At 43.7% G+C, this 26,711-nt stretch overlaps 1 protein-coding gene across 1 annotated transcript in view; it reads left to right on the plus strand.

Moving 5' to 3' along the window:
- Positions 1-26,711, plus strand: part of atrn (attractin) — a 107,990-nt gene that overhangs the window by 5,718 nt on the left and 75,561 nt on the right. Inside the window, exons 2-11 of the mRNA XM_046412331.1 lie at positions 4,004-4,087; positions 7,290-7,403; positions 8,163-8,291; positions 11,651-11,847; positions 14,290-14,458; positions 15,982-16,072; positions 17,750-17,999; positions 18,678-18,861; positions 19,151-19,305; positions 23,124-23,208. Of these exons, the coding sequence (XP_046268287.1) occupies positions 4,004-4,087; positions 7,290-7,403; positions 8,163-8,291; positions 11,651-11,847; positions 14,290-14,458; positions 15,982-16,072; positions 17,750-17,999; positions 18,678-18,861; positions 19,151-19,305; positions 23,124-23,208 (1,458 nt within the window). The remainder of the gene's footprint in view (positions 1-4,003; positions 4,088-7,289; positions 7,404-8,162; positions 8,292-11,650; positions 11,848-14,289; positions 14,459-15,981; positions 16,073-17,749; positions 18,000-18,677; positions 18,862-19,150; positions 19,306-23,123; positions 23,209-26,711) is intronic.

Raw genomic sequence — 26,711 nt, forward strand, 5'->3', positions numbered from 1 at the left:
TCTCCAAACCGCTGTGGCTGATGCTGTGTCATCTTATATGTCTCTTCAATTTTTTTGGGACAGCAACATTTACAAGGATAGATGGCATATTCATTGTTGGTTACAGCATCTTGTGTTCTGCCACTCTCGACCTCAAACGGCTCCTGATGGGCCTGGATGAATAAGAAGAAGGGAAATGTATCACAGTAGCCCTCAGAAATAGGTTTGATGTGACGTTTCTTTCTGCTAACATGTGCAAAGTCGTGTGAGATTATTTGATGTCCTGAGATCTTGCTATAAAAGTGTTATTTCCCACAACATATTCTCTAATTGATTTAAAAAGAGCAGCTTTTGTGTGTCGGCTCAAAGGGTCCGAGGGGAAAACCCTTTTGCATCTGCCCTGTCTGTGAACGTGTCTCCCCCCCCCCTCCCGTCTGTGACTCTGAGCACAACTGGTGTTGCCTCTGAATGAGAAATCGTGTTTGCTCTGGTCTCATGCTGCACCACTTTGCCATTTGCAGACCGCTTGGCTCTGCTGCAGGGAGACTGTATGAACGAGAGGGAGCCGCCGCTGGACATCACGGGAGGCTCAGCTCGTGTCAGTTTGTGTCCAACAACAGGAAGTGCAGACAGCTGCCGACTTATTCTGCATCTCAGGAAATTTTTGGCATCTTCTGTTGACCAAGAGGGTTGGAAGTTTAAAAGTATGCTTCAGCATAGCGACAGAAATGTGTGGTTTTGTCTTCCTTTAGCTTGGCTGTTTTCCCATTTGCTAACTTGCTAAGTAAAAATCACGTGAGCTTTACACCTCCACTGACCTGATTGCGTTTCAGATTTATTGACTTTCCAGGAAAACTTATACTGATTTCAAGTACCTTCATGATGATATGACACATCTCAAATCTTGGTTGTACCTTGAACAAGTTTGAAGTACCTGCTTAGCAGCCACTGCACAGTGATAACGTTGGCTTTGACAATAAAATAAGTCACCTGTGGGTGTGGTCAGTTGGATCCAGTTTGTATGATTTGTTGTCCAATCATGTTGTGAATCAAAAGCATGTAAAGTTCTGCTGAATGGCTGCGCTAGAAGCAGCTCTGAGTAAGCGTGTTGGCATCTTCAGTATTCACTGAGAGCAGGTGGAGCAGGATGTGGAGCAGCAGATTTGAGTAACAGAATGATTTAGTTTCATTTATAATAATGAAGTAAATCGTCATTACATTTCGCTTACAATTCAGACGCACAGCTGCATGTCAGGAAAAACATGTTCTCTAAACAATTAGTAGATTATTAATACCTGACCTGATCAATGAACAAGTAGATTAGTTCACCTCAGTACAGGAAGGCAGCTTTGGAAATGCTTGGTGGGTTTTGGTTCATAGGAACTGGTAACAGAGTTAACAAGAGTTTTGCTGTCAGATGTGTTTCACATTCTCTGCTGTCCTTTATGTGCTCCTTCATAATAAAATAATTCTGAAGGGTGTCACCAGGTGATAGTTTTTCACTGCCTTTTGGTTGTAAAAGAGCATAAAATATCTGCTACAACACGTCAGTGAGCTGGTGAAACGTCATTATTTATTGAATAAGCTCAGCAGCAGCTTGACTTTAAAGCAGCTGTTTGTCCAACACTGTGAATAATCCACACACCTCATTGTCCACAGTTTTCAGTGGAGCTGCTTTCTTCTTATCCCAAGTAACACTTGATGTTTATGCAAAGAAAGACGCTGCTGAGTCATCTTTCAAAATGTCAAAGAAAATTCTGTTTACCTCCTTTTGTACTGGGATGGCAGTAAAAAGCTTTTGTCTATTTTCACTCCTTCTCGTCTGGTGTAGCGCTGCTCCACACGTACGCGACGTGATTGAAGGTTGTTGTTCTTTAAGTGGTCACTACTGATTAAAAAAACACGAGTTCTAGTTCATATATAATTCATTATGGATCATGTCCTGGTGTTTCAGAGGGATGTTGCCGTCCCAGTTGTAGTACAGTGTGTATTAGAAACGTGCAGCAGTTTGAGTTGTGGTGCCGTGTTGGACCCTCCCGGGGAGCTGTGTTTTTCTGCTAGCCGGGAGAGCTGAGAGTCCCTGCAGGCTTCTGCTGTATTAGCACTCCGAGGTCTGTAATTACAGTGTTGGTGTACTCGTTAGCTAAACGCCGAGACCTGCCTCGTCAAGAGGCTTCGGTGAAACTGCTCTTAAAAAATATTTAAAAAAAAAGGCGTACAGTTACCAACATGTTCAGCAAATCTTTGTGTGCAGCTCTCAGTGTTAGACTGGGAGGAATCATTCATGCCACAAGCTTCAGCTTCAGTCTCTGTTAAATGAGTGTGTCCAGAGCTGAGATAGCAGCAGGGTGTTGCTGTTCTACAGTCATATGTTTGGCCTGTAAAGTTGTCATGAAAATAACAACACCCTTGGCCTTGGACCTTGAGCTGCCCAGACCACACAGCTGGGGCTGTTGCCCTGCACCGTGGTTTCGACCTGAAGTCTTCAGTAACACAAAGTTGCAGCACACTTGTTGCCTAGATGCAAACAATAAAAACACACACACAACGGGGAGCATCCCAGAAGGTCTGCGTATGATTTATATTATCGGTTTCGAAACACTTCATCTGATGTGGGCCAAGTTGTGAAAGGACAACTTCCTGTTTCTGTAGTGGAAACAGAGTCAGCCTTAAATTAAATCCACATTATGGCAAGACTAATGAATTTGTTGCCAAAATGTCGAGCACGTTGGCTTTGAGCGAACTTGAGCGTCTTGATTAACGGCGTTTCTTCAGGTTGGATGTGCTGTAGCAGCGTGTTTTCTGCTCCTTTCTCTGAACACTTGAGTCTGAAACGCTGCTCAGAGACTGTTTTGGAACAAGACTGACTGGGTGTGTTAGCAGAGTCATCGCACCCTGAGACCTACATCAGTAATGATACAATCTGTAACTGTGTCTAAGTGTCCCCTGTGTGATTCAGCTCCTCTCTGCTGCTGTGTCATCAAGCTGGAATTGATCAGGCAATAACAGAGGCCGGCCGCCGCGCTCTGCCATTAGAGTGTCTGTGGCTGCCCGTCGTGGTGTCCACTGCCCTTGGATAATAATTTGCTGTGAGGTTTAATCATTCTCAGCCCCTCAGCTGTCCTAAATAGAAAGTGAAGTGTCAGAAGTTAGTGTTTACCTGAGTGCTCTCTGCCCTGCTGACTGGCTCTTGTGTAACTGTGTGTGTGTGTGTGTGTGTGTGTGTGTGTGTGTTTCCAGTGTTACTACAGTACATTTTTATAAATGATGACTGCAGCCTGAATAAACTGTATTTACAGCTTCAGATACAACACAAAACAGATCTCAGTATGTTGGTGTCATTAAATTATTCTGATCCTTGAATGAATTTATCAAATAAGAAGACTTTGAGTCTTCAGCCTGTGAACGTGGCCACACTGACAGCGCGAGCAGGCCGATGTTTGCCATGTTTGCTATCTTGGTGTAGCATATGAGCTTGCTGAGAATGTCGTGGAAGTGCTGAACCCAAAGCACAGCTGAGGCTCCGGGTATCGCAGGTATTTGTTCATAAAGCAAAGCACTGGACTGCTGGACCTGATGAGGACAGTGGAAGAAAAGTCACCAACATGAACATTCTTCCAGACTTTTGACAATCATGTTGTTCAGACATTTGTGGTAGACCTGGAGAACTAGCAAAAGAAAATACCAAAACGTTTGCTGATTACAAAGTCTCAAGCTGTGTTTCTCTAATGTCATTTAATACATTTCAGTAAATTATTTTCAATTGATCTCCAAATAAACAGTCATTTAGCTTTTGGCTTTTTATTTGCATCCTCCTTTTCAATCTGAGACTTTTAGATTACAACTCAGGCTTATTAAAGATGCTTTCTGTGCTGCTATGGAAACATGATGTTACCTGTCCCATCACAGTGCATCACACGCAGGCCAGCGGCGTGGGACACAGTTTTCTGGGTTTCACATTAAAACAGACTCTGGTTTGTAAGCTTAAATCTCTTTTCTCTCCTCTCCTCTTCCTTTCTTCCAGGTTGACGGGACCCTCTGGTTATCTGACTGACGGCCCAGGGAACTACAAGTACAAGACCAAGTGCACCTGGCTGATCGAGGGACAGTAAGTAGAGTGCAGATGGTCCCCCAGGAGGGAAGTACCAGGTCAGGACTGGACTGGACTCTCAGAAGGCTTCTGTAAAGAGTTTAAACTCTGTCTGACAATGACTGAATTCTTTAATTAGGTCAGGAAATCTGACAAAGTATCTTTTCTGTATGAGTAACCCAGTATTCTTTATCAGAGTTTACTCATTTTGTCCAGACAGTTTCAACGAGTTGTGCACATCACAGAAAAATTCTCAGAGCACCTCTGTGCAAGGGAGTCTTATTTTAGCCATTCGAAGCATACAAAATGAAACTCGCATGCTGTTCGTAGTTACATGTATTTGCTTAAGTTTCTTTACTATGGTGGGATTTATAGTACTTAATCTATTTGATATTAACAAGCCATTTTAAGAGGAGTATTTGGCCTCGTGTTACAGGGCAAGCCGAGAGGAAGGTGTGGGAGGACATAATGCAGCAGATAAACCCCTCATTCCCTCTGGTTGTGTGTGGTAAAGCCGGTGTTGACAGGTGGACTGCGAGAGCGCTCTAATTGTTTATGTGATCATTCCTCTGCTGATGGGAGGTTGCGACAGACCTAAGTCGTCAGTGCTGCACGTTTGTATTTTTGCCAGGTGCCAAATATCTTTCTGGCATTATTGCACAGTGGGAGATGTGAGCGCGTCTCTGATGAGATCGACCACAAACATTATCTCTGCACGATCTAATATGTAGTGTTTCATTAACTCGCTGTCACTCAGCGCTGGCAGAATATATCGCCCTCCCTCAGTTTTCTCCTCTGAAAGGAAGTCTAAGGCCTCTTAAATGTCCACCTCCATTCCTCGAACAGTTTATCACCTTAGGGGTGCTCTTAAATGCTAAGATGCTTTGTGAATCACTTTTATCTTTCCCAGAATCAAGTCCTAACTTTATGAAAGAAGAAGAAATTCTTCAAAAATCACCATAATTCAAAGAATTTTCTCAGAATTTCTCCACTAGCAGCACATCTTTGTACAAGGAAGCTTTATGAAAACTGCCGTTGGTCTCCAAGTAGCCAGAACAAAGACACACTACATGAAAACAATACTCTCTTATTGACTTCATACTTTAAATCACCTTCTGCCATTAAGGAAAGCAGCTAAAACCTTCAGACATTTGAGAGACGCATTGTCACCAAGGCTGCGAGTACTCTTAATGATTGTTATACACACTGCAGTCGCTCATCCAGCAGTAGGAATTTACAGTATCCAGAGGTTGATGGATGAAAATGAATGGCAAAGTGACTGTGAGAAATCCAATACTCCTTCTCTGTTGCTTTAGTCAGCATAACTACGCCAAAGAGTATCGATCTGGAGCCATGATTCTTCATTTTTTTGGCTGGTGGCTCATCTGAACCATAAACTCTTTGATTACATTTACATTTTAGGCGTTTAGCCAGCACTCATTTGGGGGGGGGGGGGAATTAACCGTGGGTGACTTGGTTTGTGCTCACGAGGTCACGCTCGTGTTCTCTTGGAAAAGTCGTGTACTTTTTAGAGAGGGATCTGAACTTCTGACCTCCTGTTCTGGGATGGGTTCTCTAATCACCAGACCACCCTGTCGTCCAACGTTTTCATTACGCTGTAATGGCTCTTTTATATGCTGTCCTGAGACCTCAGCCCGCCCTTAACAGGAGGTCAGTGCACTGACGTGTGCATCAAAATGACAGGAATACTTTGATGGGCTTCCTCTGCAGTTCATTGTGTCGAATCCGTCTGCAGTGGCCTGAAGTGACTTTACGGACCGAACATAAAACACGCGCTGTGCCGCCACGCTCGATGGGAGTAGTTGTTGATTTATAGTCGGCTGTTTCTGTGTAGGATCTCTCCGGTCGTTTTAATTCTTAATTCAATGGTTACAAGCCTCGCTTTCTAATCGAGGCTTGGGGCTGCCGCCATTCCTCAGTTTGTGAGGACAATATCACTGCAATAAGTCAAAATTTGAAGAGAAGAATGTGACTATTCATAATATTCCCTGTATCTTGTGCCCTCATTATGGATGCACTAAATGGGCCTTTTTGTGCCCCCTGCCCCCCTTTTGAATGATTTCATTTTGCGACGTTAACTAAATTTAGAGAGGAGACGGAGAGTTTTGAGACTCTCATGAATGCCTTCAATCAAAAGCTAATTTAATGAGCTTGTTTTTTTTCCTGTTTTTCTGTCTGCTGTCCTTTAAACACTCACCCATGGACAAGCTCCACAGTATAAAATGTAACCCACCGTATTTGTTACATCATGTAAAACAGCTTAATTTTCTTTTAGATTAAAAGAAAGTTATGTTTAAAGTTGTGCGACTCTGATCATTTTCACTGATGATTTATTCTGTGACTTTACGCCAATAAAGACACAGGGAGGGAAGGTGCTACCAGGCAAGTGTCGCTAAAGTTTTGTTGTGGGTGGTGACTGTTTCACCCAGTTCATTATCCATTTGTTTATGTTCTTAGAATCCTGTTTCTTTCGCTCATAGGGAAGGTGGGTGTTTCATTTTGCAGTTGGCCTCCTCAGGCCTCATGGACAACAGTAACTTCCAAAACTTGTGTGCAGCTGGGGTGAGAGAGCAGCTGTGAATGATCAGGGATGTCAGGTTTGCTTAGAAAAAGTTAGCTCCTTTTTTTAAGTGAGCTGTAAGTAGGAGATCCAAGCAATGAAGTTGGCAATAAAGGTTCTCCGTTCCACACTGTGGCTGTACAAACAGTACACAGTCAAATCTAAATACAAGGAAACACAGTTCTCCAGGGCACCACACACGTTTGTGGAAAACTGTTCGTTTGCTCTTTTCTTGGAAGGTAGTTAAGGTTGCCAGATATTCACTCGGCATGAGCTCTTGCTGCACAGTGAGCAGCATTTTGAGCCAGACACAGAAAGGTTTGTGTCTGCAATGCTTGACTGCTAAAGTTAAACAATAATTTTGTCTGGCAGGAGCTCCCGAAGCTGCAGGCGTGTGCTTGTTACACCAGCTTGCAAGCTAATCAACTGTGTCACAAGTACTGTCATAGTGAAGTTAAATACCATTCATGCATCCAGTGCACGGTGCTGTCAAAGTGTCAATATTTGATACTGCGATGCTAATGCAGGTAGACTGAGGCAGTAAAGTATTTACCAACCAGAAGTTCTCAGGCCTCCCTGTGTGTGTGTGTGTGTGTGTGTGTGTGTGTGTGTGTGTGTGTGTGTGTGTGTGTTTTCCAGGCCCAACACCATACTCCGATTGCGGTTCAACCACTTTGCCACTGAATGCAGCTGGGACCACCTTTATGTGTATGACGGAGACTCCATCTACGCACCGCTTCTCGCCGCTTTCAGGTACGTCTGCTGCTGCTGAGTTTGAGTAAAAGTAGCTGCTGTTTGGCCTGGATTCCCTGAACGTGAATCTTCTTCTGCTCTTCTTAACTTTACAAATTAATCCAAAATTCACATTCGCCTCCAAACAGTCATTTAGGTCACAGGATTTTCAAATTCACCAGTGGGACAAAGACTAATTAAAGAGTTTTATGGCAGTAGAGGAAACTCTGTGAAGACTCCTGTGCTCAGTAACAGCATAACCTTCAAATATATGCCAGCTTAAGTGTAAAATGTGTATAAATGGTAAATAAAACCAATTAACATTAACTTGTGTGTCATCACAGCTGATAGACTGGACATTTAATCTGATGAATGTGTTAACTGGACAATAAATCATGTGGAATAATGGGGACAAATGGTCACACCAGACCTACAGTAATACATGTGTAGTAATAATTGTGCAGTAATCCATACTCATGTAACACTACTACTAGGATCAGTACCTACATACTTAGTCGTTCTTGAAACAAATCGGTACAATAATCAATCCATCCACTAATCATAACATGAGGGACTCTAGTGTGAATAGTCTTTTTCTTTTCTGTACTGTGTACAGCTGCAGGTACTTGTTTCCTGTGTATTTATTCTTTTTGAATGCTCATCCTTCCCTTATCCTTGCATGCTGTGCACCCTCTATATCCTGTTTGCTGCCGTAACACTGTAATTTCCCAGTGAGACTAATAAAGGATTATCTTATCTTATCTTATCTCATCGTTGCAGTGGTCTGATTGTTCCTGAGCGTTACGGCAATGAGACAGTTCCCGAGGTGGTGTCGCAATCCGGCTACGCCCTGCTGCACTTCTTCAGTGATGCCGCCTACAACCTGACAGGCTTCAACATTTCCTACAGGTGAGCAAAGCACAATAAGAAACATGGAGAGCAAAGCATCTTCCAAAGGGATTGAAGTTAATTCCACCTAAATGTTGTCCTCCAAACAAAGTGAGCTCTTATATTGTCAAAAAAAAAAAATCTTCTCAGGCCTTAACTTTTATTTTGAAATCTTGGCTTGTAAGGGCAGCTTCCACATATCGTGTTGCTCATAATCCTCTCCAGCTGAATGAGTGTGAAGCTGCCAGGCCTCAGGGTCTGCATCTCTCAGGGTCCACACATATATACATGATGGTGTCAGTCACTTGATAAAAGTATCTGCTAAATGACAGATACTTTGATACTGAGCCCGGACATGAGAGCCTCAGTACAAATCATCCCTTCTGTTTCACTGGCTGTTGAGATTTATTTAGGTGAAGGGCCCACTTCACACCCTTCCTCGGGACATGATGACGCATACCAAGCTATCACTTTCTGCATGATGCATCAGCACGGCTGGTTGTTGGCATTTGGAGGATCATGTCGGGCTGCTGCCGTCCATTTTGCTGCAGTGTGTTTTTGTTGCTTCTTTAAACCGTCGTCTACCAATCAGCCACACTTTGGCACGCCGTTGTTGATATCGACACTATGTGGACGGGATGCAAAGAAAGGCCATAATAATTAGGATATTATTGTGGCCTTTTTTTTATTGAATAAGTAACAGAACATCTCAGTGAGAAATTTAACCAGTACTTAGAGAACTGTAGATACTGAAAGCTCAAAAATCATCTTTCAGAATTTGTTCAAGCTGTTCTTGGGGGATTCATAAGTGTTAGGCAAGTTAGGATATGTTATTCATATATACCCAGGGTCTCCCAGCTTCAGGTGCATCTTCATCTGAAGCTAGAGTGTGTGTCTTGTCCATTTCCTGTAGGGTGTCTTTTTTTTTTTCTCAGCGGTCCAGACCAGCTGGAACAAACTGTCCCTTTATAATATGCTTGCTCACACACCCACAAACAAAGAAAACATCAATTCCCATGTTTACACAGCAAACATCTGCCAACACTGAAAGCAAGATGTCATTTAATTTAGTTAATATACAGAACATCCATGATATCAGTGCAAGACACCGTCTTCATAGATGGATGGATCAAAGTAAACGTCACGCCAGTCTGAATGAGCTAAAAATGCCATTCATGCTCTTCAGCTGGCACGAAAAAAAAGAAAAATATTCTAACAACCAGAGGGGAGCCTGTCCCTTCCAAACATCTGCAAAGGACTCAATGGACCCCCTGCGTTTCCCCTCCTTCTCTGGTACCATGGCAGGGCTGAGAAGCAGAGTTGGATGAAAGCGAAGTGCCCTCGGGCCCCGCGATCTTTGGTGTCTGAGAGAAGTGGAGGAGCCAAAACATCAAACCATCAGGCTGCCAAAGGAACATGAAAGGATAACGGGGGCCCTTTGTCTCGTCTGTCTTGCTCCCAAACATGGCCGTCTTCAGGAGGAGGGAGAAAATAAAAACATCTCACTTCAGTCTCTTGCTTTGATGGACAATAATGTTCTCAAAACAAAGCAAAACCTTTGACACTGACTTGTTTACTCTTCTTCTAAAGACATTAGTCTCTCACACAGTTTCTGCTGTTTTCCATATTAAAGGTAGAGTCTGGTAATTTTTTTATATTTTTCATGCGGTCAACAGCTTCCATGAAAGGACCCAAACTAAGAATGAGTAATGTCTAAGGATCCAAAGCCAGATCAGGATGTGCCACAGAACTCTACTGTCTGTCCAGAAACTGTTCAAGTCACATCAGTGAGTCATGTTATTGCACCGGGTTTCTTCATTACCATTAAGACACACCCTGTAGTCCTTGAGTCAGTCCTTCATACAATATGCTGCTTCCTGAAATGTTAACTGGAGCCTGACTATTAGTCTTGTTTGAGTAGTGTCTGATTAAAGCTACTGTGTCCAGAGCAGGGTTCATGGCTCTCTTTTAAAAATCAAACCATGCAGTTTGTCTGTGAGCCATCTCTAAAGGTTCCTCTATAGGAACCAGTGAGCTTAGGACAGAGAGTAGGGAAGGCAGCACTGACTATGCTGAAGTACTGAGCGATGCAGTGACATGTTGACAACATGGACAGTATAATAAATGGGCTGGGCTGGCCAGAAGCCTTGTAGCCTTGGTCAGATCCAATCAGGATTGAGATGTATCGATGCACATGTTCTACAACTCCACCATCTGGTCCAAATATGGTCCCATCTGGCTCCAGAAACCCAAGATGGTGATAACCGAAATGCCAGACTTTAACCTTTAAAACTGTAGACTACGAAGCAATGGGTGACTTTATGGTATCTCCATCCACTGTTTATTATGCAGTCTGTGGTTGACAGCTGTCTGGTGTTTTCATGGAATATATAGAATAAGAACATGTTGCTTCATCTCCCCATTGACCTGCGGCTGCTTTAAAACCTTTGCGGGTGTAGCCAGCTGTGAGTTGGACGACGGCCCCATCAGTAACAACAGGTGAAGCTGGTTTTCGCTTCCTTTATTTCCAGGCTAATTGTCAGGCATTCTTTAGTTATCCCCAAGCTATGCAAGGATTGTCAGAAACGCCATCATTAACGACACTGTAAGTGTTTTCGGACAGTTTTTACGTGGGAAAACAAATGTGCACTTCAGAATCATTTTGTGTGTGTCCACATGATTTCGACCCACCTGTGACCTCGTGCTGACTTGTTTTCTCTGACTTCTGTATTCTGGATTACATCCCGTCAGCAGTTCTCCTCATGTTTTTCCTGACAGCAGCAAACAGGCTGTGGGATGTTGCCGTGGAGCCAGTTTGCTGTGTTCCAGTTCCACACTCAGTGCGAAGTGCATATTGTATGTACTGTACGCTGCTTGTCATAGTTATTGCATTTAGTATTGTGCAAAAAAAACAGCTTTAACAGAAGCTGTTAGAGAAAAAAACTGAATTTTGCTGAGGAAGTGGAGGTTTGATTGTTGGCTTAAAATATGTCAAACAAAAGAAAAGCTTCTGTTGAGACGTGGAGAGCGTCAGTAGTGCTGTTTTACTGCAGATGGGCTGTGTACAATCTGCAGTGACTTAATGTCTGCTTGTTGCCGCAGCCTGGAGCTCGATGCCGTCTCTGAGGTGAGCGACAAGTGCTGAGGCGTGACCACTTGATGAGAGACGACGATGCCGATTAAACACCTTATTCTGTCTGAAGGGGAAACGTTGCATATTTTATCTTTCAGTCTGGACACAGCCGCGGCGCCGCTTGCACAAACGCAGATGTAACTCAGTTGTCGAAAGGTGATCCTGATGTTTTATTCAGAGTCTGAATCTCAGACAGGATCTGAATCCTACGTTCTGTCTTTGTTTCCTCCTCTGTCCTTTCTCCCAGGGTGAACACATGTCCCAACAACTGCTCCGGCCATGGCGAGTGTCGCGTGGGGAACTCCACCGCTTCGGTGTATTGCGAGTGTGAGGCCAACTGGAAGGGGCAAGCCTGTGATGTCCCCTACTGCCAGGCGGATTGTGGAGACCCTGAAAGGGGTCGCTGCCAGGGCAAGACCTGCATCTGCAAGACCGGATGGCAAGGTGGGCTGGCACTGTGGCAGCAGTCGCATTGGCTGCCGGTGACCTCATCGTCTGATACACTGTGCTGGCTTGAGAAACCACAATGTCATCCGCTTGGCTTGAGCAGGTCCACACATGCCAAACCCTCCTCAGCGACTTCATTAAGCTTCTCACTTGGCCTACAGTCTGCGGCGGCTAAATCAGAAGTCTAACTGCCAAGAAGAGCCACATTTATTAATGCAGGATGTGCGTGGAATCACAGCGTCTGCTTTCTATTTTCAGCACGACATTATGGAGCAGATGTGGTGCTTTGAGCAGGTTTCATCTGCAGCTTGTTCACTGATTCTTGCTGAAGAATTGGAGGAAATGTGAAAGAAAAGTGTAAAGTCAGTCTGATAATCAGGCTAATATATAACTGACCCAGTTGAGTAATCACATGATTAGGTATATAATTAAGAGATGGCAAATCTATGTTTAGTTGAGTGCTTCTGTGTGAAACTGTCCTTCAGTGTGCAAACTGCTGAGAAAACCTACTGACTCGATAAAGTTCAAGTCTATTTAATTTTCTAAAAGAAAACACCTCATTTTTATGGAAAGTAAATAAGAGTCCGTTTCACATAACTTTTTCCATCATGGATACCATATTCAATTTTATTTTAATATTTTATTTTTGTCCATGGTGGCGTTATACTGTTATGGAGGTATGAGATCTTTAGAGCTTTTTCTTTTAAAACATACCCAAGAATAAATGCAAATGAGCCTTCCCAGTAAATATGCAGTGGAGCAGTTGGAGGTTTAGTAAAGAGTGCTGCTGAGTTTATCCGTCCAGATTTTGTTTGTCTGGTGATTTAACCCAGTGCCGCTCCAGCTTTAAGCCTCCACCTCTGTCACTGAGGCCCCTGCTGCTCTGCTGTCACCTGATGGCCTTCAGATGAACTTTTTTGCAGCATCAGCTTGCTCACCTTTTTTTGGTTGAGTCATGAGTGTTGACTCTTTTTACTTTTGGTGTCGATCTGACGCTCCTGTATCCTTTTTGAATCAGACCGTATGGGCGTTTAAATCGCTCTATTAGTTCTTAAAGCGCTCCGCTGCTGCAGTCTGCACAAGCAGAGACAACGGCTTAATTTAACTGCCGTTATATCAGCAGCTCAGTGTGCTCGTCGTCTAATTACCAAAGCTGAGGGAGTTGAGAAACAGGCTGGCATTTTCTTTAGCCTTTATTACCCTGTCATGGTGTGTTAGCTGAGGAATCGCGCGCTTAGTGTACTCTGTGCTGCCAGCTTCCAAATGAAGTCATTTTCTACACCAGCCAGTGCAAAAGCAGAGATAGATGCCTGTTTAGTCAAGCCAGCCTCGCATTTAATCTCTGCTTCACAGATGCGTAACCTTCGACAAATTGCGTCTTTGGGGGAGGCTAAGGCTGCATTTGTATTACTTATGGAAATGCAGCCAAGGTGCAAAGGTAATTTAGTTTGCTTAGAGTCAAAGATTATTAGCCACAGAGTAAAGTGACCTTGGTTGATACAGTGAATCACAACATTTCCTGTCCTGTCACGTGGCCACTTCAGCATTCTTTTGATAAGGATCAATAAGAAACACCCTGCAGTGGAAAACATCCTGTTTCTGCTGTAAGATGGAGCGATGCCATTAATTGGTTGCTAATTGATATATTCTGGGCACGATTTTATCTCTTTTTGCCTTTCATCAGGTAGGATGGACAGGTGGTAGGTGAACAAACTGACCCCGAATCTGCGTGATTCGGTACAGGGCAGACCGATCTTTCTCTTTCTGACTTTGCTGGTGTTTGCCAAAAAAGCTTCTCAGAATCTTTTCCCCTCATTCAGAAGTGATTCCGGTTTGTGCTGCTGTTATTGTTCCCGTCCCCTGACAGGGCAAAGTGGCTCGGGCCAGGGCCATCTGTCTTTTAACGTAGTCATTCCACTCAGTGGTTATTGTTTTGTGCCTGAATGTTCACGTTAAAGTTCAGACATTAAATACAACTTCTCTAACGCATCAGTTTTTCAGTACACAGCTTAATAACATCTCAGAAACTTTGAAAACAGCTCACAAATGCTAAATTACTCCATGTCTGAATGTTAAACGCTGCTCTTTGCTTCTTTAACCCGTCTGCCTTTTCTTTCACCTCCCGCTTTCATCATTCAGGAGGTGAGATCAATAATGGATCCTGGTTTTTGTTCACCTACACAGTCAGTTTGTGGACAGCAGATGGCCCCATTCTAACTGCAGACATTAAAGGGAACTAATGAAGCCTGTGAAAGTTTAATCCCCCATTAATTTAGGAAATTTCTCACAAGCCACAAGTTGTTTTTTTTAATGCTGGTTTATTTTGTTGTTTTTTTAATCTTTTTAAGCAGTTTGTGTTTATTATATACAAGAGCTATAACGCTGGATTAACTGAGCTCCCTGTGGAGTCCTGACTCTGCGGTTTCCTTCCCTCTTCAGGTCCCGACTGCTCCGTCTCAGTCCCTGCCAACTCCTCCTTCTGGAGCCGGGAGGAGTACTCTGAGGCCGGGCTGGCGAGGGCTTCCCACAAGGCCGTGGTGGACCAGGACATCATGTGGGTCATCGGAGGCTACGTCTTCAACGCCTCCGACTATCACGTGGTCAAAGCGTAAGTGCCCTCCGCTGTGAGCATCCACACCCGGATTTTGGCTGCTGCTCCCGTCCATGAGATCCACGAGACACGAGTCCTGCTGTTGCTATGCGACTGTAGGGAATGTGCTTTTGAAACACAAAATTCTCAATATTTTAAACTCACATGCCTGTTGTGTCGAGTGTTAAAGTAATACTTGGCTGACAGCGCTGTGAGGAAGACGCTGCGGGGCTTCCCGTCTGCTGAAAGCGAACAAGAGAAAGAGCGCAGCTTTGCACAGACGGAAGGATGTAATTAAAACTGTAAAATTACAGGATAGGCTGATGTTCCTCATCCTGAGCTCCACCCAGGAAGGTCACATGTTTTTGTTCCCTTGGCTCATGTTTTGGCTTCATGGATTTCACTCAGACCCCTTTTTATCTGCTCAGGCTGTGTTATGAGGCTGTAAAGGAGAAGTCTGCCAACTTGTCACCTTGACATAGTTCGATTGAACAACAGTGTAATTCTCCTCCTCAGTGTAATGTTTAACTTTTTTCTGGTTAAGGTTCAGTGTTTTTGTTTTTTTTTTTCAAGATATTTCAAGAGCAACAATTTCCTACAGTTTGTGGAACAGCTAACCTAAATTTTCTATTTAATTTTTGATTCCTGACTGCTGTTTAAGAGACTGTTTTGCTTTTGTGTTTGGAGTCTTAATTTCATACAGTTTCGTATCTGTGGACTGAGCTTATGTACACTATATGGACAAAAGTATTGGGACACCTACACCAACAGGGACTTTAATGACATCTCATTCTAAACACACAGACAGCTTTGCAGCTCTAACAGCTTCCACTCTTCTGTGAAGGCTTTCCACAACATGTTGGAGTGTTTCTGTGGGAATTTGTGCCCATTCATGCAGTAGAGCATTTGTGAGGTCAGACACTGATGTTGGACCAAGAGGCCTGGCTCACAATCTCCGTTCCAGTTCATCCTAAAGGTGTTGGATCCAAAATGTCTTGGTATGCTGAAGCATTAAGATTTCCCTCCACTGGAAGTCAGGGACTGAGCCCAACCCCTGAGAAACAGCCTGTGTCCAAATACTTTTGTCTATATAGTGTATGTAGGCTTGTGTAGACTCTGAGCACTGTAATCCACATTCTAAGCCATGTTTAATGCCTCATCACCTGTTGTATGTTGCAAAGAACTGCCTGACGTTATGTGAATGTTCCCTAACATATTGCCAACGTAAGAAGGGATCAAGAACAGGAAGTTATGAGTTAATATTTAGATGTCTAACAGTCTTCTCCATGGGGTCTGTCTTTGTTTGGCTGACCTGGGCTTACCCTGCCTTGTCACATTAAAGTGATCAAGGCAATTTTGACTATTTTTTTTTTTTTTTTTTTTTTTTTTAAATCAGTTTGACGTGTTAAAGTGATTGAAAACAGAAGAGATCAGGACATATTCGTCCACATTTTGCAAGTGTGCAAGAATCCTCCTCGCAGAGTTTCTTCAGGTCACAGGGTTACAGTCATCATCAGCTCCTTTCCCTTCTCTCTCTGTAGGTATAACCTCAGCAGTAAGAGCTGGCTGACCCTCGACCCCTCCGTCAACACCGTCACACCGCGATATGGACACTCACTGGCTCTGCATGAGGTATGTGGAGGGAGGGGACATGCATGTCTGCCATGACGCTGGTTGTACATTCAGACGACACAATGTGAGTCTAATCTGTACGTTTCGCTGCTGTTATGGTGCATTTTACGTGCATCTGTAGCTTCTGACAGCTCAGTGTGATATAAAAATAAAAGGCTGAGAAACTAAATTGAATGGAAAGACTAGCAGAAATATGATGAACTTCTCGTCCTCTTATTTACGCTTCCAGCAGTGTCTGTTATCTGGAACTAATGTATAAATCTCCAAGTTTTGATATGCTGCAGTGAAGTGGAGAAGCAGTTTCTCCTCAGCCAGAAAGACTGTTAGGAGCCGCTGATGGAATAATAAATTAGAGCGGGGAGGATTGAGAGGACGATGCAGTCTGTCTGCTCTGTGGTTTCGCAGGACCGAGCTCGTGCATCCCAAACACTCTGCAGCACAAATTGCATCACGACGTGTGAATGTCTCTTTTCAGTCAGTGTGGGCTTGCAAGACAAATCTGAAATCAGATCAGTGTTGAGAAATAACAGATAGAACTCATGTAAAATCTTAGCAAAACAGATAAGCTCTGTTTGCTCTCGAGCAAACATGCCCTCATTGGTTCATAAAGAAGCTGAACGTCTTTCATGGCTCCAGAAAACACTCTTCTCACTGACATTGCAGGGTATGGGAAAGTTTGAAGTAGAAATAATCTGTAGCATTATCTGTTTACAATCTTCCCAGGCGAACTAGACTCGTATTTTGACAAGTAACATAAAATAAAAAGCTCCATGTTGCAAAACCAACCAAATGCTGCTTATAATACCACAAATATTCAACCTCAAATAGCTTCTCTGTTCAGTGCTGCGCTCTGCAGCTCCTTTCACACATGCTGCACAAAGTTTACTTTATTATGAAATAAAGTTGTGCAATCTGGCCCAAAAACAATAATATCACGTCTATTTGAAGATTCACAGTGTAAATTGCGATCTTTCTTACCAGTTTTGAAAGACTACACACTTTAGGCAGACATGAAATATCCTGTGAATCTCTTATTTGCTTTATTAAAAGCCAGCACCGCCTTGAAGATGGATCTTGTTGTAAATTCATCAGATTGCTTTGAAATCAAGTTAAAACGACAGGCTTTTAGTACGGTGAGACCCAACTCTGTCTGACCTCCACGCCGTCTTCAGTTCCCTCAGCAGTCTGGGGAATATCAATAATCTGGTGTCCATATCAAAAAATTAAGGACAGCTGGAAGGTTATTGGTGCTAAAGTGTTGATCTGTTAGAAAATCCTTAGTGTGTGTGTGTTTTCTGTGTTGAAGGGCCTTTTTAAATTATTATAATGATGGATCATGATCGCTGTAGTCTAAATGTCTTTGGTTCAGTCATAATGAGTCAGCATGTGGACAATGGAGTAAATTTATATTTAAACACTGTAAAAGAAAAGGATTTTGTCACAAATAGAAAAGTAGCTTAGTTACTGCAAAAAGCACATTTGACAAATCGTCCTCACATGTTCCTTAAATTGGCACATGAACATTAATATTTTTTCTAAGTTATCAAACTGGAACTTGGGCTTTATTTCTTTTAAGTGTAAAAGTGTAAAAGTCTGAACTTTCATTAAATGTAATGTATAACACGTTATTATTTATTATATCCAAACAAATTCTGGTCTGTTGTTTGTTTCTTCCAGGGAAAGATCTACATGTACGGAGGAAAGATCGACTCCACAGGAAACGTGTCCAGCCAGCTGTGGGTTTTCCACATCCAGAACCAGACCTGGGTCCTCCTGAATCCCCGGGCCAAGGACCAGTATGCCGTGGTGGGACACTCGGCCCACATTGTGCCTCCCGTCCAGGAGGGGGCCGGTCCCATCATGCTGGTTCTGTTTGGACACTGTCCTCTGTACGGTTACATCAGCCGGGTGCAGGAGTACAACATCGGTAAGCTACAGGAAGCTGCAGGTCCATGCAGGATTCACGAGAGAAAGTCCCAAATCCTCCAAGTTTGGTGCTTCCTTGCTTTAGTGAATAACTTGATGTGGGTGTTGGTTCCTCAATATATCAGTTTCTAACAACACTAAATTAACACTGGCCACCAAGATGAAGCTAATGAGTTTCAGGGCCAGGTGGTGTGTTCATCTAATCCACCGACTTTGTTGGCAGGCAGCCGGACTTAATTTAGAGTTCTCGCTGTCTTCTCAAAGCCAATCTGTCTGAGAAAATGGGATGAATTAACCTGCCGCTGCGGCCGATGGACAAGAGCGCGTCTCCCATTCGCTCACAAATTAGTCATTGGGTTATTATCATTTCCTGAATGGTTCCCAGTAAGATCTAATCATGCTCTGATGCTACTTTTTGTACGTGTGATGGATTGTAGGAGCAATAATGCAAAGATTTAAACTGGCTTTGCTCTCTGATTAATATACCGTGCTGTAAATTGAGTTAAGCTGTAATTACTTCGACTGCATCCCTGTGGTGACCAAATCCTCCACGAAAAGACTTTTCTAAACCTGGCTGCAGGTTCTTCCTCTCTTTCTTAGAGCTGTTTCGTTAGATTTTGTGAGTTAGGTTAAGTTAGTTTTCTGTTGCTTAGTAAAACATGCTTGTGTGACCCTCCAGCCAAGAACACATGGAGCCTGGTGTCCACAGAGGGCGCTCTTGTGCAGGGCGGCTACGGCCACAGCAGTGTTTTCGACCCCGGCACCAGAGCCATCTACATCCACGGAGGCTACAAGGCCTTCAGTGCCAACAAGTACGGCCTGGCTGGAGACCTGTACAAGCTCGACGTGGACAAGAGGAAATGGTATGGACATGTGTTGTTTTCTGGTCAGTTCTCAGATTTAACTTTTTTTTATTTTCTTCTTGTGAAATGCAGTATAATTTTACCTGTCCAGACCTCAAAGATGATTTAAGATGGAGAATGGCTAGAATTTTTCACAATGTGTGGATGGAAATTTGGTTTTATTTTGCAAAACTATGGGCAGAAAAAGCTAAATTTGGGATCAGAATCCCAACGCACGCCTGAAGAAAACATCTGTATTAGCTTTACGTTCTTTTTAGCTACAGACCCAGCAACATGTGTGTTTGTGCAGGACCATTCTGAGAGACAGCGGCTTCTTCCGGTACCTCCACACAGCGGTGATAGTGAGCGGGACGATGCTGGTGTTTGGAGGAAACACGCACAACGACACGTCAATGAGCCACGGAGCCAAGTGCTTCTCCTCCGACTTCCTGTCCTACAGTCTGGGTCAGTAACACAAACGCAGCTGCAGCAGCTCTGTGGGAGGTTCGCTACGAAGGAAGTTCAACATAACCAGAGACTTTGTTTGAGGAACCTAAAACTCTGGCTTTCTTCTTCAGACTCTGTGAAGAAAAAGGGGGTGTTTGACAGGTTCTTGTAATGAAGAGCTATGGAGAATGTAAACAAATATTATAGCAAAAAAGCAGCACTGTTGATAAGAGAGGATTGACGGCAGAAAGTTGCCGATCTTGTAAATTAAAGGAAAGTTATTGTATTTATTTTACCACTCAGTGCACTCTCGTTGCCTGCTATTTATTTCTAACGTGACTGCTGCACATTGTGCCGCTCATAAACTTTAAACGTGATACAGCAGAGTTAAACATTATTCTCTAGAACTGCGTTTAGCTCAAGTCCAAAAAGGTCGAACATGACGTTTACCGTGGAGACTCTGCCAGGTTAAAAGAGAGCCACGTTGAAAACCCTTCTTCAGACTTCAGCCTTGCCGGCCTCGCTCAGGGTTTTCCTGCCCAGCACGCATCAGCGTCTTTGTTCTGCTGCTTTGCATTCGCGCAGTCACACGGACTCACACCTGGGAGCAGCTCAGTACAACTGCAGTGTTTTGTTGTTGGACACTGAGCTGCTCCTCTGGGCCGAGACGAGGTCAAATGTCTCAGCTTGATGTAGTGTGGCTCCCTTTCATGCGCAGTACTCAGAATAACGTGGTCCTGAATTCTCCAGCAGAGTCTCGGTTTGCGTGTTTACACTCATATTTGTATTGTTTCCTCACAGAAGGCAGTCGTACGTGACGTGACTTTCCTGCACAGAGGAGTGTTGGCTTTAAGATACCTGCTGGAAGCTTCTTGTTTTTGTTGTTCACGGTGCATTTGTGTGCACATTAATTGTCTGGAGAGTCCAGAATCCAAATCACTGGACTGAAGTTTTCAACGAAGATGTTTTTCTCTTCAGGCTTATCCTGTTCTGTGTTACAATCGCCAGCATATCTTGGATCAAAGTTCCAGTCCGGTGGTTTGGGTTCAACTGTCTCCACACAGCACATCACTTTAACAGACACAATGTGGTCAAAAGTGTGTGGACATCCCTGTCTGGTCTTGGTCAGCTCCCTCTGATCCAGTTTAGTTCCTAATGCTGCAGCATGCCATGATGTTTTGGACAGTAGTGTTTCCATCGCCGTGGCAGCTGTTTGTGCTTGTCCCTTTACACCGGGGACAAGCACCGGGATGTAGTGGAACACCAGACTGCGAGCCAGACCTCGATGCTGAACAGACTGATGCTGTTGTGGAGCAAATGCCTGCAGCCAGTCTCCAAAATCTGTTTGAAAATCTGGAGCCAGAAGAGTGGAGGCTGTTGTTCGGTGGCTCAGTGTGGTGTCACAGATTCGTTTATTACTGTTTGTGTTGTGTTCACATTAGTCGCATCAGATTTCGTAGAACATCCCCTCGAGCTGCAGCTCACACTCGTCTCCCTGAGGATTTCGAGGTGAAGGTAAAAGCAAAGTGATCAAAGCTTAAATAACATAAGCAAGTAAACAAGTCAGTTTAGGATTCACACTTGTGGCTTTTGGGACGAAACGTCTGCTGTCCTCTATTTACTGTCCTTAATCAAGAAACCGTATTGACTTACAGTACATATTGATATACTGGAAGGAAGGAAAACTTTGTTGCTCTTTGAAAGGCTGTACTTGCATTATTATGCGAACATATCTGTGGCATAAAATTGTATCAAAATGCCAATAATGTTGTTGGGACAATGTCCACATTGTCCATAAGACATAGTTATTGTGACATCTGTCGCTATCTGTTAGTTAAGTATGACAAGGGATTGATTTCGATTGTAGCATACTGATTATAATTCCATTTGAAGTTTTCTGATGTGTCCTACAGAAGTCAGCACAGCTTTGTCAGAAACCACCCTGGCATCCACTGTTAACCGCCTGCAAATGTTGTTGTAAATGGAGTCGGCCTCCTTCTGCAGTGCTGTCACAAGCTGCTCATTAATGGGAGGCTTCAGTCTGCCTGGATGGGAGGGAGAGTTCCCCACAGGCCTCGGAAACGGCCCCGGGGCATTTTGTTTTTCTGTGTCATTACCGAGATGATTGACAGGCGGCGAAATTACAGTCTCAGGGGGCGCAGGCACCCCTCTCCCCTCCCTGTGCAACCATGACAGTGGCATGTTGGGACTGAGCTCATCAGAGTGGTGTGAAGCACAGATGATGGAGGCTGCAGCAGCACACGAAGAAGCGTCACATCCATTTAATTGTTAGTATAGCGTCCCATTTATACATTTATGTTACCGCATGTCCTCACTTGATTGGCATAATGAGACTGCCTCATCTCACAGGAGTCGCCACGGGAGGAAACAGATTGTTTTCGTGATTCCCCGGGAGAGTTTGCCTTTGAGTCGAACTTTAGAAAATAGAAACTTGCAGCATTTTGTTTTTCGCCTTCCTCAGCTCTGACCTCTCCTCTCTCCTCCCTGCCACTCTTCATCCGCTGTATGATTTTGTAATTGGACACCGGCCCCCCCGCCTCCATCACCATCAGCCAGCTGCCGAGTTGGTGTCAGTAACAGCAGCTCAGTAATTGTCTGGTAATTACAGCTGAGATGGGCTGCGCGTCGAGGACTAATCGGCCCGCCTTAACAAGCCGAACTCAATTAGTGTGTAGAATTTAAGGGCCGTCCGCTCTCCTGACATTGGTAGATGGTGTCATAGTAACTCCCCACTCTTGAGGGGCAATGTGCCACATCACCTGCAGTACCGCTGTGCAGCACCAGAGGGCAGTGTCTGCCCGTGAATGTGGAGCTCCTACAGATATCACTCTGTCCTCTGGGGGAGCGTGATGACTTGCACTGCATTGTACTTACTGACGGTGATGTACTGCAGTAGCTGACTTTCAGGCTCACATGCCAGCACTTTTTGTTTGTTGCTGTATGCTTTGTCTTGGTTGTTTGTACAGTCTCGTGATGGGTGTACTCTGTCAGCACACGACTGGAGAGCCATTTAAAAAAGATTTGTTTCTTTAGCCAGTAAGCATTGACGTAATGACTTGGAGTACAAAACGTCAGCTTCCAGGTTAAAGTGTGCGAAATGTTGTGAAACCTTTGTGACATTTAGGTTACACATGAGTGATGTGTCAGCAGTGTTTCACTCACTGTATTTTATATCATAGTGTTGAGACAGTTATTTCTAAACCAAGTGGTTCCATGAAACGAAATGCTTGAAATACAGCAACCTGACGAGACTATCTGAAATGTGTGCAGTGTTTGTCCACCTTAAAGCTTTGATCAAGGAAAGGTCAGAAAGGTCTCCATATGGAATCTGTATCTTTTCACATCCTTTTGCAGGTAACCACAGTTTAATTGAAACTTCAGCTTCTGCTCTGTAGTCACTTTCTAATGTCGGCCTAATAGCTGCTCCGAACCTGTCGCTAACACCTGGAAAAGGGATCTGCAGAGAAGATTAGCTGCTTGCTCTAAACACTGAAGGTCACATATGAAACCATATATTCTGTCTGTATTTCTTGTCACATGCCGGAGACACACGCACACACACACACACACACATACACGCCTGGATGCATTTTTTATCGGCATGATTGTCGCTCCTGCACCCGTCAGGCCCACCGCAGTTTCTTGGTCAAGGACACTCGGCCGACTGACTCTTGATTGACACGAGGTTATGAGCTGTTAAAGGTCTCGCTAACCACCCATGGCATGTCAGCTGAATTTCTGCTCAAGATAGGTATGATTTAATATGTGGCAGCAGGTCAGCAGTTTGACCTCTTTGTGTCTTCTTTTCATTCCAGCCTGTGATGAGTGGACCGTGCTGCCTCGACCGGACCTCTACCATGACGTCAATCGCTTCGGACACTCGGCAGCCTTCAGTGACGGGTAATCATTTATGCAGCACTTAATGAAAAGCAGAGTGTCTTGATTTAAAAAAAAATCTGAATAAGAACTGGAGTTTTTACATGCATGCTGTACATGCGAGTGACGAAGCTCCGCCATTAGCACAGTGTCACCGCGGCAGCACAGCAGTGAGGCAAAAGGACAGATCATTAAAGAAGCTGTGCGTCCTTCAATTCCAAAGTCTGACGGAAACCGATGGCTGAAAAGGTTGGCTCACACAGCCGAGCAGTAGAAAGAAAAAAAGTGTACTGATGACAATCAGTCCAAATACTCAGCTCGTGAGAGTGGAAGAAAGAAAGAAAGCTCTGCTGAAGACAAATTAAAGGGCAAACCTGAATAAAAATGAGGACACATAACAAATGCAGATGCTTCCAAACGGGGCACAAGGGGTTGCTGAATGGCGTGACGAGTTTGAAGGTTATGTGACTCTGCTGTGCCTCAAACTGCAGTCGCACTGCATAACCAGCCAGAAAAGTACGCTTTGATGAAAAGCTACGTAAAGGTTCACTGCTTCAGTCCTACCTGAGATCAAACTGATGGTTTGATAAATGAGTGATCAGATTTGACAAAGAGATTGGCAGACGTGTTGGACGTCATTCTCGACCACCTAAACTCCAAAGAACAGAACGTCCTTTGGAAGCACAGAGTCGGGTGCCAACACTACTCGCTTATCTTTTCCCCTTCTAATTTGTGTGCCATCCGTGTATCGCTAATACACTGGAAATATACCACTCTTGGGTCGGGATTAAGTAGAGAGAAATCTGCCAGGTCACTTCAGTGCATGGGAACGTGTTCAGATGTCTCGTCTGAACCTAATTTCTCTCAGTAACCTTGTTTCTTAAGTGCATGTAAACCAGAGTGACAGGTTGTATTTCCACTGCGGCCCACACGTGTTTAATTATGCGCTTGTGGTATTTAAGGGCATGTAGAAGAGAAACGTGCTCAGTGTGTACATGCACCTGATGTGAATACGTTTTGGTTTTTTTGTTCGTTATGGGACTTTTTTCAGTTTTTCTGTGGGGAAATCACAGTTTGCTTGCGTCCTTTCATGGTTCTTTTATTCTTTATTACATCTCTGTGTGCACTGAACACATGTGTATGAACAGTCTGTGCACAACACACTCGGCAGGGGCTAATGGGGAGGAAAAAGGGGAAATATTTATTAAACAAACTGAGATATTCGCTATTGGTGCGGAAAAATATATATATTAAAAAAGAGCTCGTTATGAGAGAACACACATATTGACTGTAGAGTTTCATATTGGAAGAATTTCAAACATCTCAAAATTAACATGCTGTTGCTTGATGTTCCGTTTTTTTATAATTTACAAACTTTCATCATACCTCTCATCGTTTTGTATTTCACTCTTGATGGGTCTCACGATGGACCTCATGTGTTTCCACTCCAACACTGTTTTTAAAAAGCTTTGTGCAGCATCAATTGTTTAAACACGAGCGGTTGCCTCAAAATGGAACAAAACTGTTGTTGTATGTCGTGCGGAAGTGACGTTGCTATACCAACCGCTGACATCACGGACAAAAGCTCCTGAAGGCACACTATATAGACAAATGTATTGGGGCACCTGACCCAGAACTTTAATGACGTCTCATTCTAAACACACAGACAGCTTTGCAGCTCTAACAGCTTCCACTCTTCTGTGAAGGCTTTCCACAACATGTTGGAGTGTTTCTGTGGGAATTTGTGCCCATTCATGCAGTAGAGCATTTGTGAGGTCACACACTGATGTTGGACCAAAAGGCCTGGCTCACAATCTCCGTTCCAGTTCATCCCAAAGGTGTTGGATGGGGTTGAGGTCAGGACTCTGTGTGGGCCAGTCAAGTTCTTCCACACCAAACTCATCCAACCATGTCTTTATGGAGCTTTGCTTTGTGCACTGGGGCACAGTCATGCTGGAATAGAAAAGGACCTTCAACAAACTGTTGCAATCAGATAGAAAATTCTTGATTTTTATTTAGTGACAAATGAGCCATGGGAACAGTTGCTTGGTGCTTGTTTTCTGATATTCTAATTCAGAAATGCTGAGGTGACAAAGAAATAAGTTAACTCCAGCCCCACCTGCAGTAAACTCCATGGCAGCATGAGGCTCAGATCCAAGGACAACTGACAGATCTGCTATCACGAAAGAAAAAAAACAAAACCCTGTAACGCTGAAAATAATCCTTTGTGCGTTCATACATGACATTTCATTATTAGACTGCGATGCAAATAGATTGTGATGGGGATGGTGCCGCAACCAGAAGGGATGACTCATCTGTAAGCATTATCTGCACTGCTGGCAGAGCAAGACACAGCGATCCATATTAAATTATACATCCTGTTGCAGAGAACACATCAAATATTAACATGAATCACCGGCCCTGTTAGAGTCAATCCTCACTGACGACTCCTGTTCCTCTGGAGCAATTAAGAGTTTGTTCATGCATTCGTTCATTCATTGATCCCGTTCAGATTCAGCTGAGTTTAGAGCATTGGTGTTACAGTGTGTTTTAACATTGTTGCTTTGGAAAAAGAATGTTATAGTAAGGCTTTAAAGCAAAATGTTGAAAATACGTAAAAGGAAAAAATGGAAAATGTAGTCTGGAGAAAGAAAGTTGGCCACAGTTAAGAGAGTCTGCAAAAATGCACTCTGAAGGGATGTTGGAGTCAAGCAGGAGAGATCATCTACTGTGCTGTAACCCCAACTGTAGCTCCTTTGCATCAGCCTCCAGTTGATTTTTGAATTGATTTTTTTTTTTACTCTTTTAAAACCCTCCAAGGTCTGGCTCCAGCACAGACCTTATGTACTCTCCACTCAACCCCTCACAACTAAAGAGGAGAGAGAGAGAAGTGCTCGACCTCCCAACATGTGGAGCAGCTTCTTTTAAATCTCAACAAACAAATGAAAAAAATCTTTTTATTCCTCTGCGCCATCAGCGTGTGTGGATGTATAGACAGCTTTCTTCTGCGTCCATCTGTGTGTTCCAGGTTTGTAAAAACAACAACAACATCTCAGGACTTTTTTCAAACGCCTGCTTGAACCCATGGATGAAATGATTAGAATTTGTTGGTTTGACTTCAGTTGCTTTCTACAGAAGAAATGTTCGCTAAGGAAGCAGTTGATGGTGAAGAGAAGAGTAGAAGAATCTGAATTATTAGAAAAGACGATAGAAAATATGTTTTGTTTAGTTTTTTTTCTGTTTTTCTTGGGCAAACTGTCCCTCTTAAGAAATCCTTTCACTGTCTCAGTCATCCGACCAGCATCTTTTATGTGGTCCCACGTCCTTGTGGTTCTGAGCCGTGAGCTCGGCAGGACGCCCAGAGCCAACAGTTTGAAGTGTGCCCTCTGTGATCCGAGGGGATGTGTGATCAGGTTCACACACACACACACACACACACTCTCTAATCCCAGAAATGAGGCGAGAGGAAAAAGATGTTCAGAGGTTCCCTAAACCCTGCATCCAAACACCAACGCACACAGCGAGGG

This window comes from Scatophagus argus, chromosome 15 (assembly GCF_020382885.2).
Source record: "Scatophagus argus isolate fScaArg1 chromosome 15, fScaArg1.pri, whole genome shotgun sequence".
NCBI lineage: Eukaryota > Metazoa > Chordata > Actinopteri > Scatophagidae > Scatophagus > Scatophagus argus.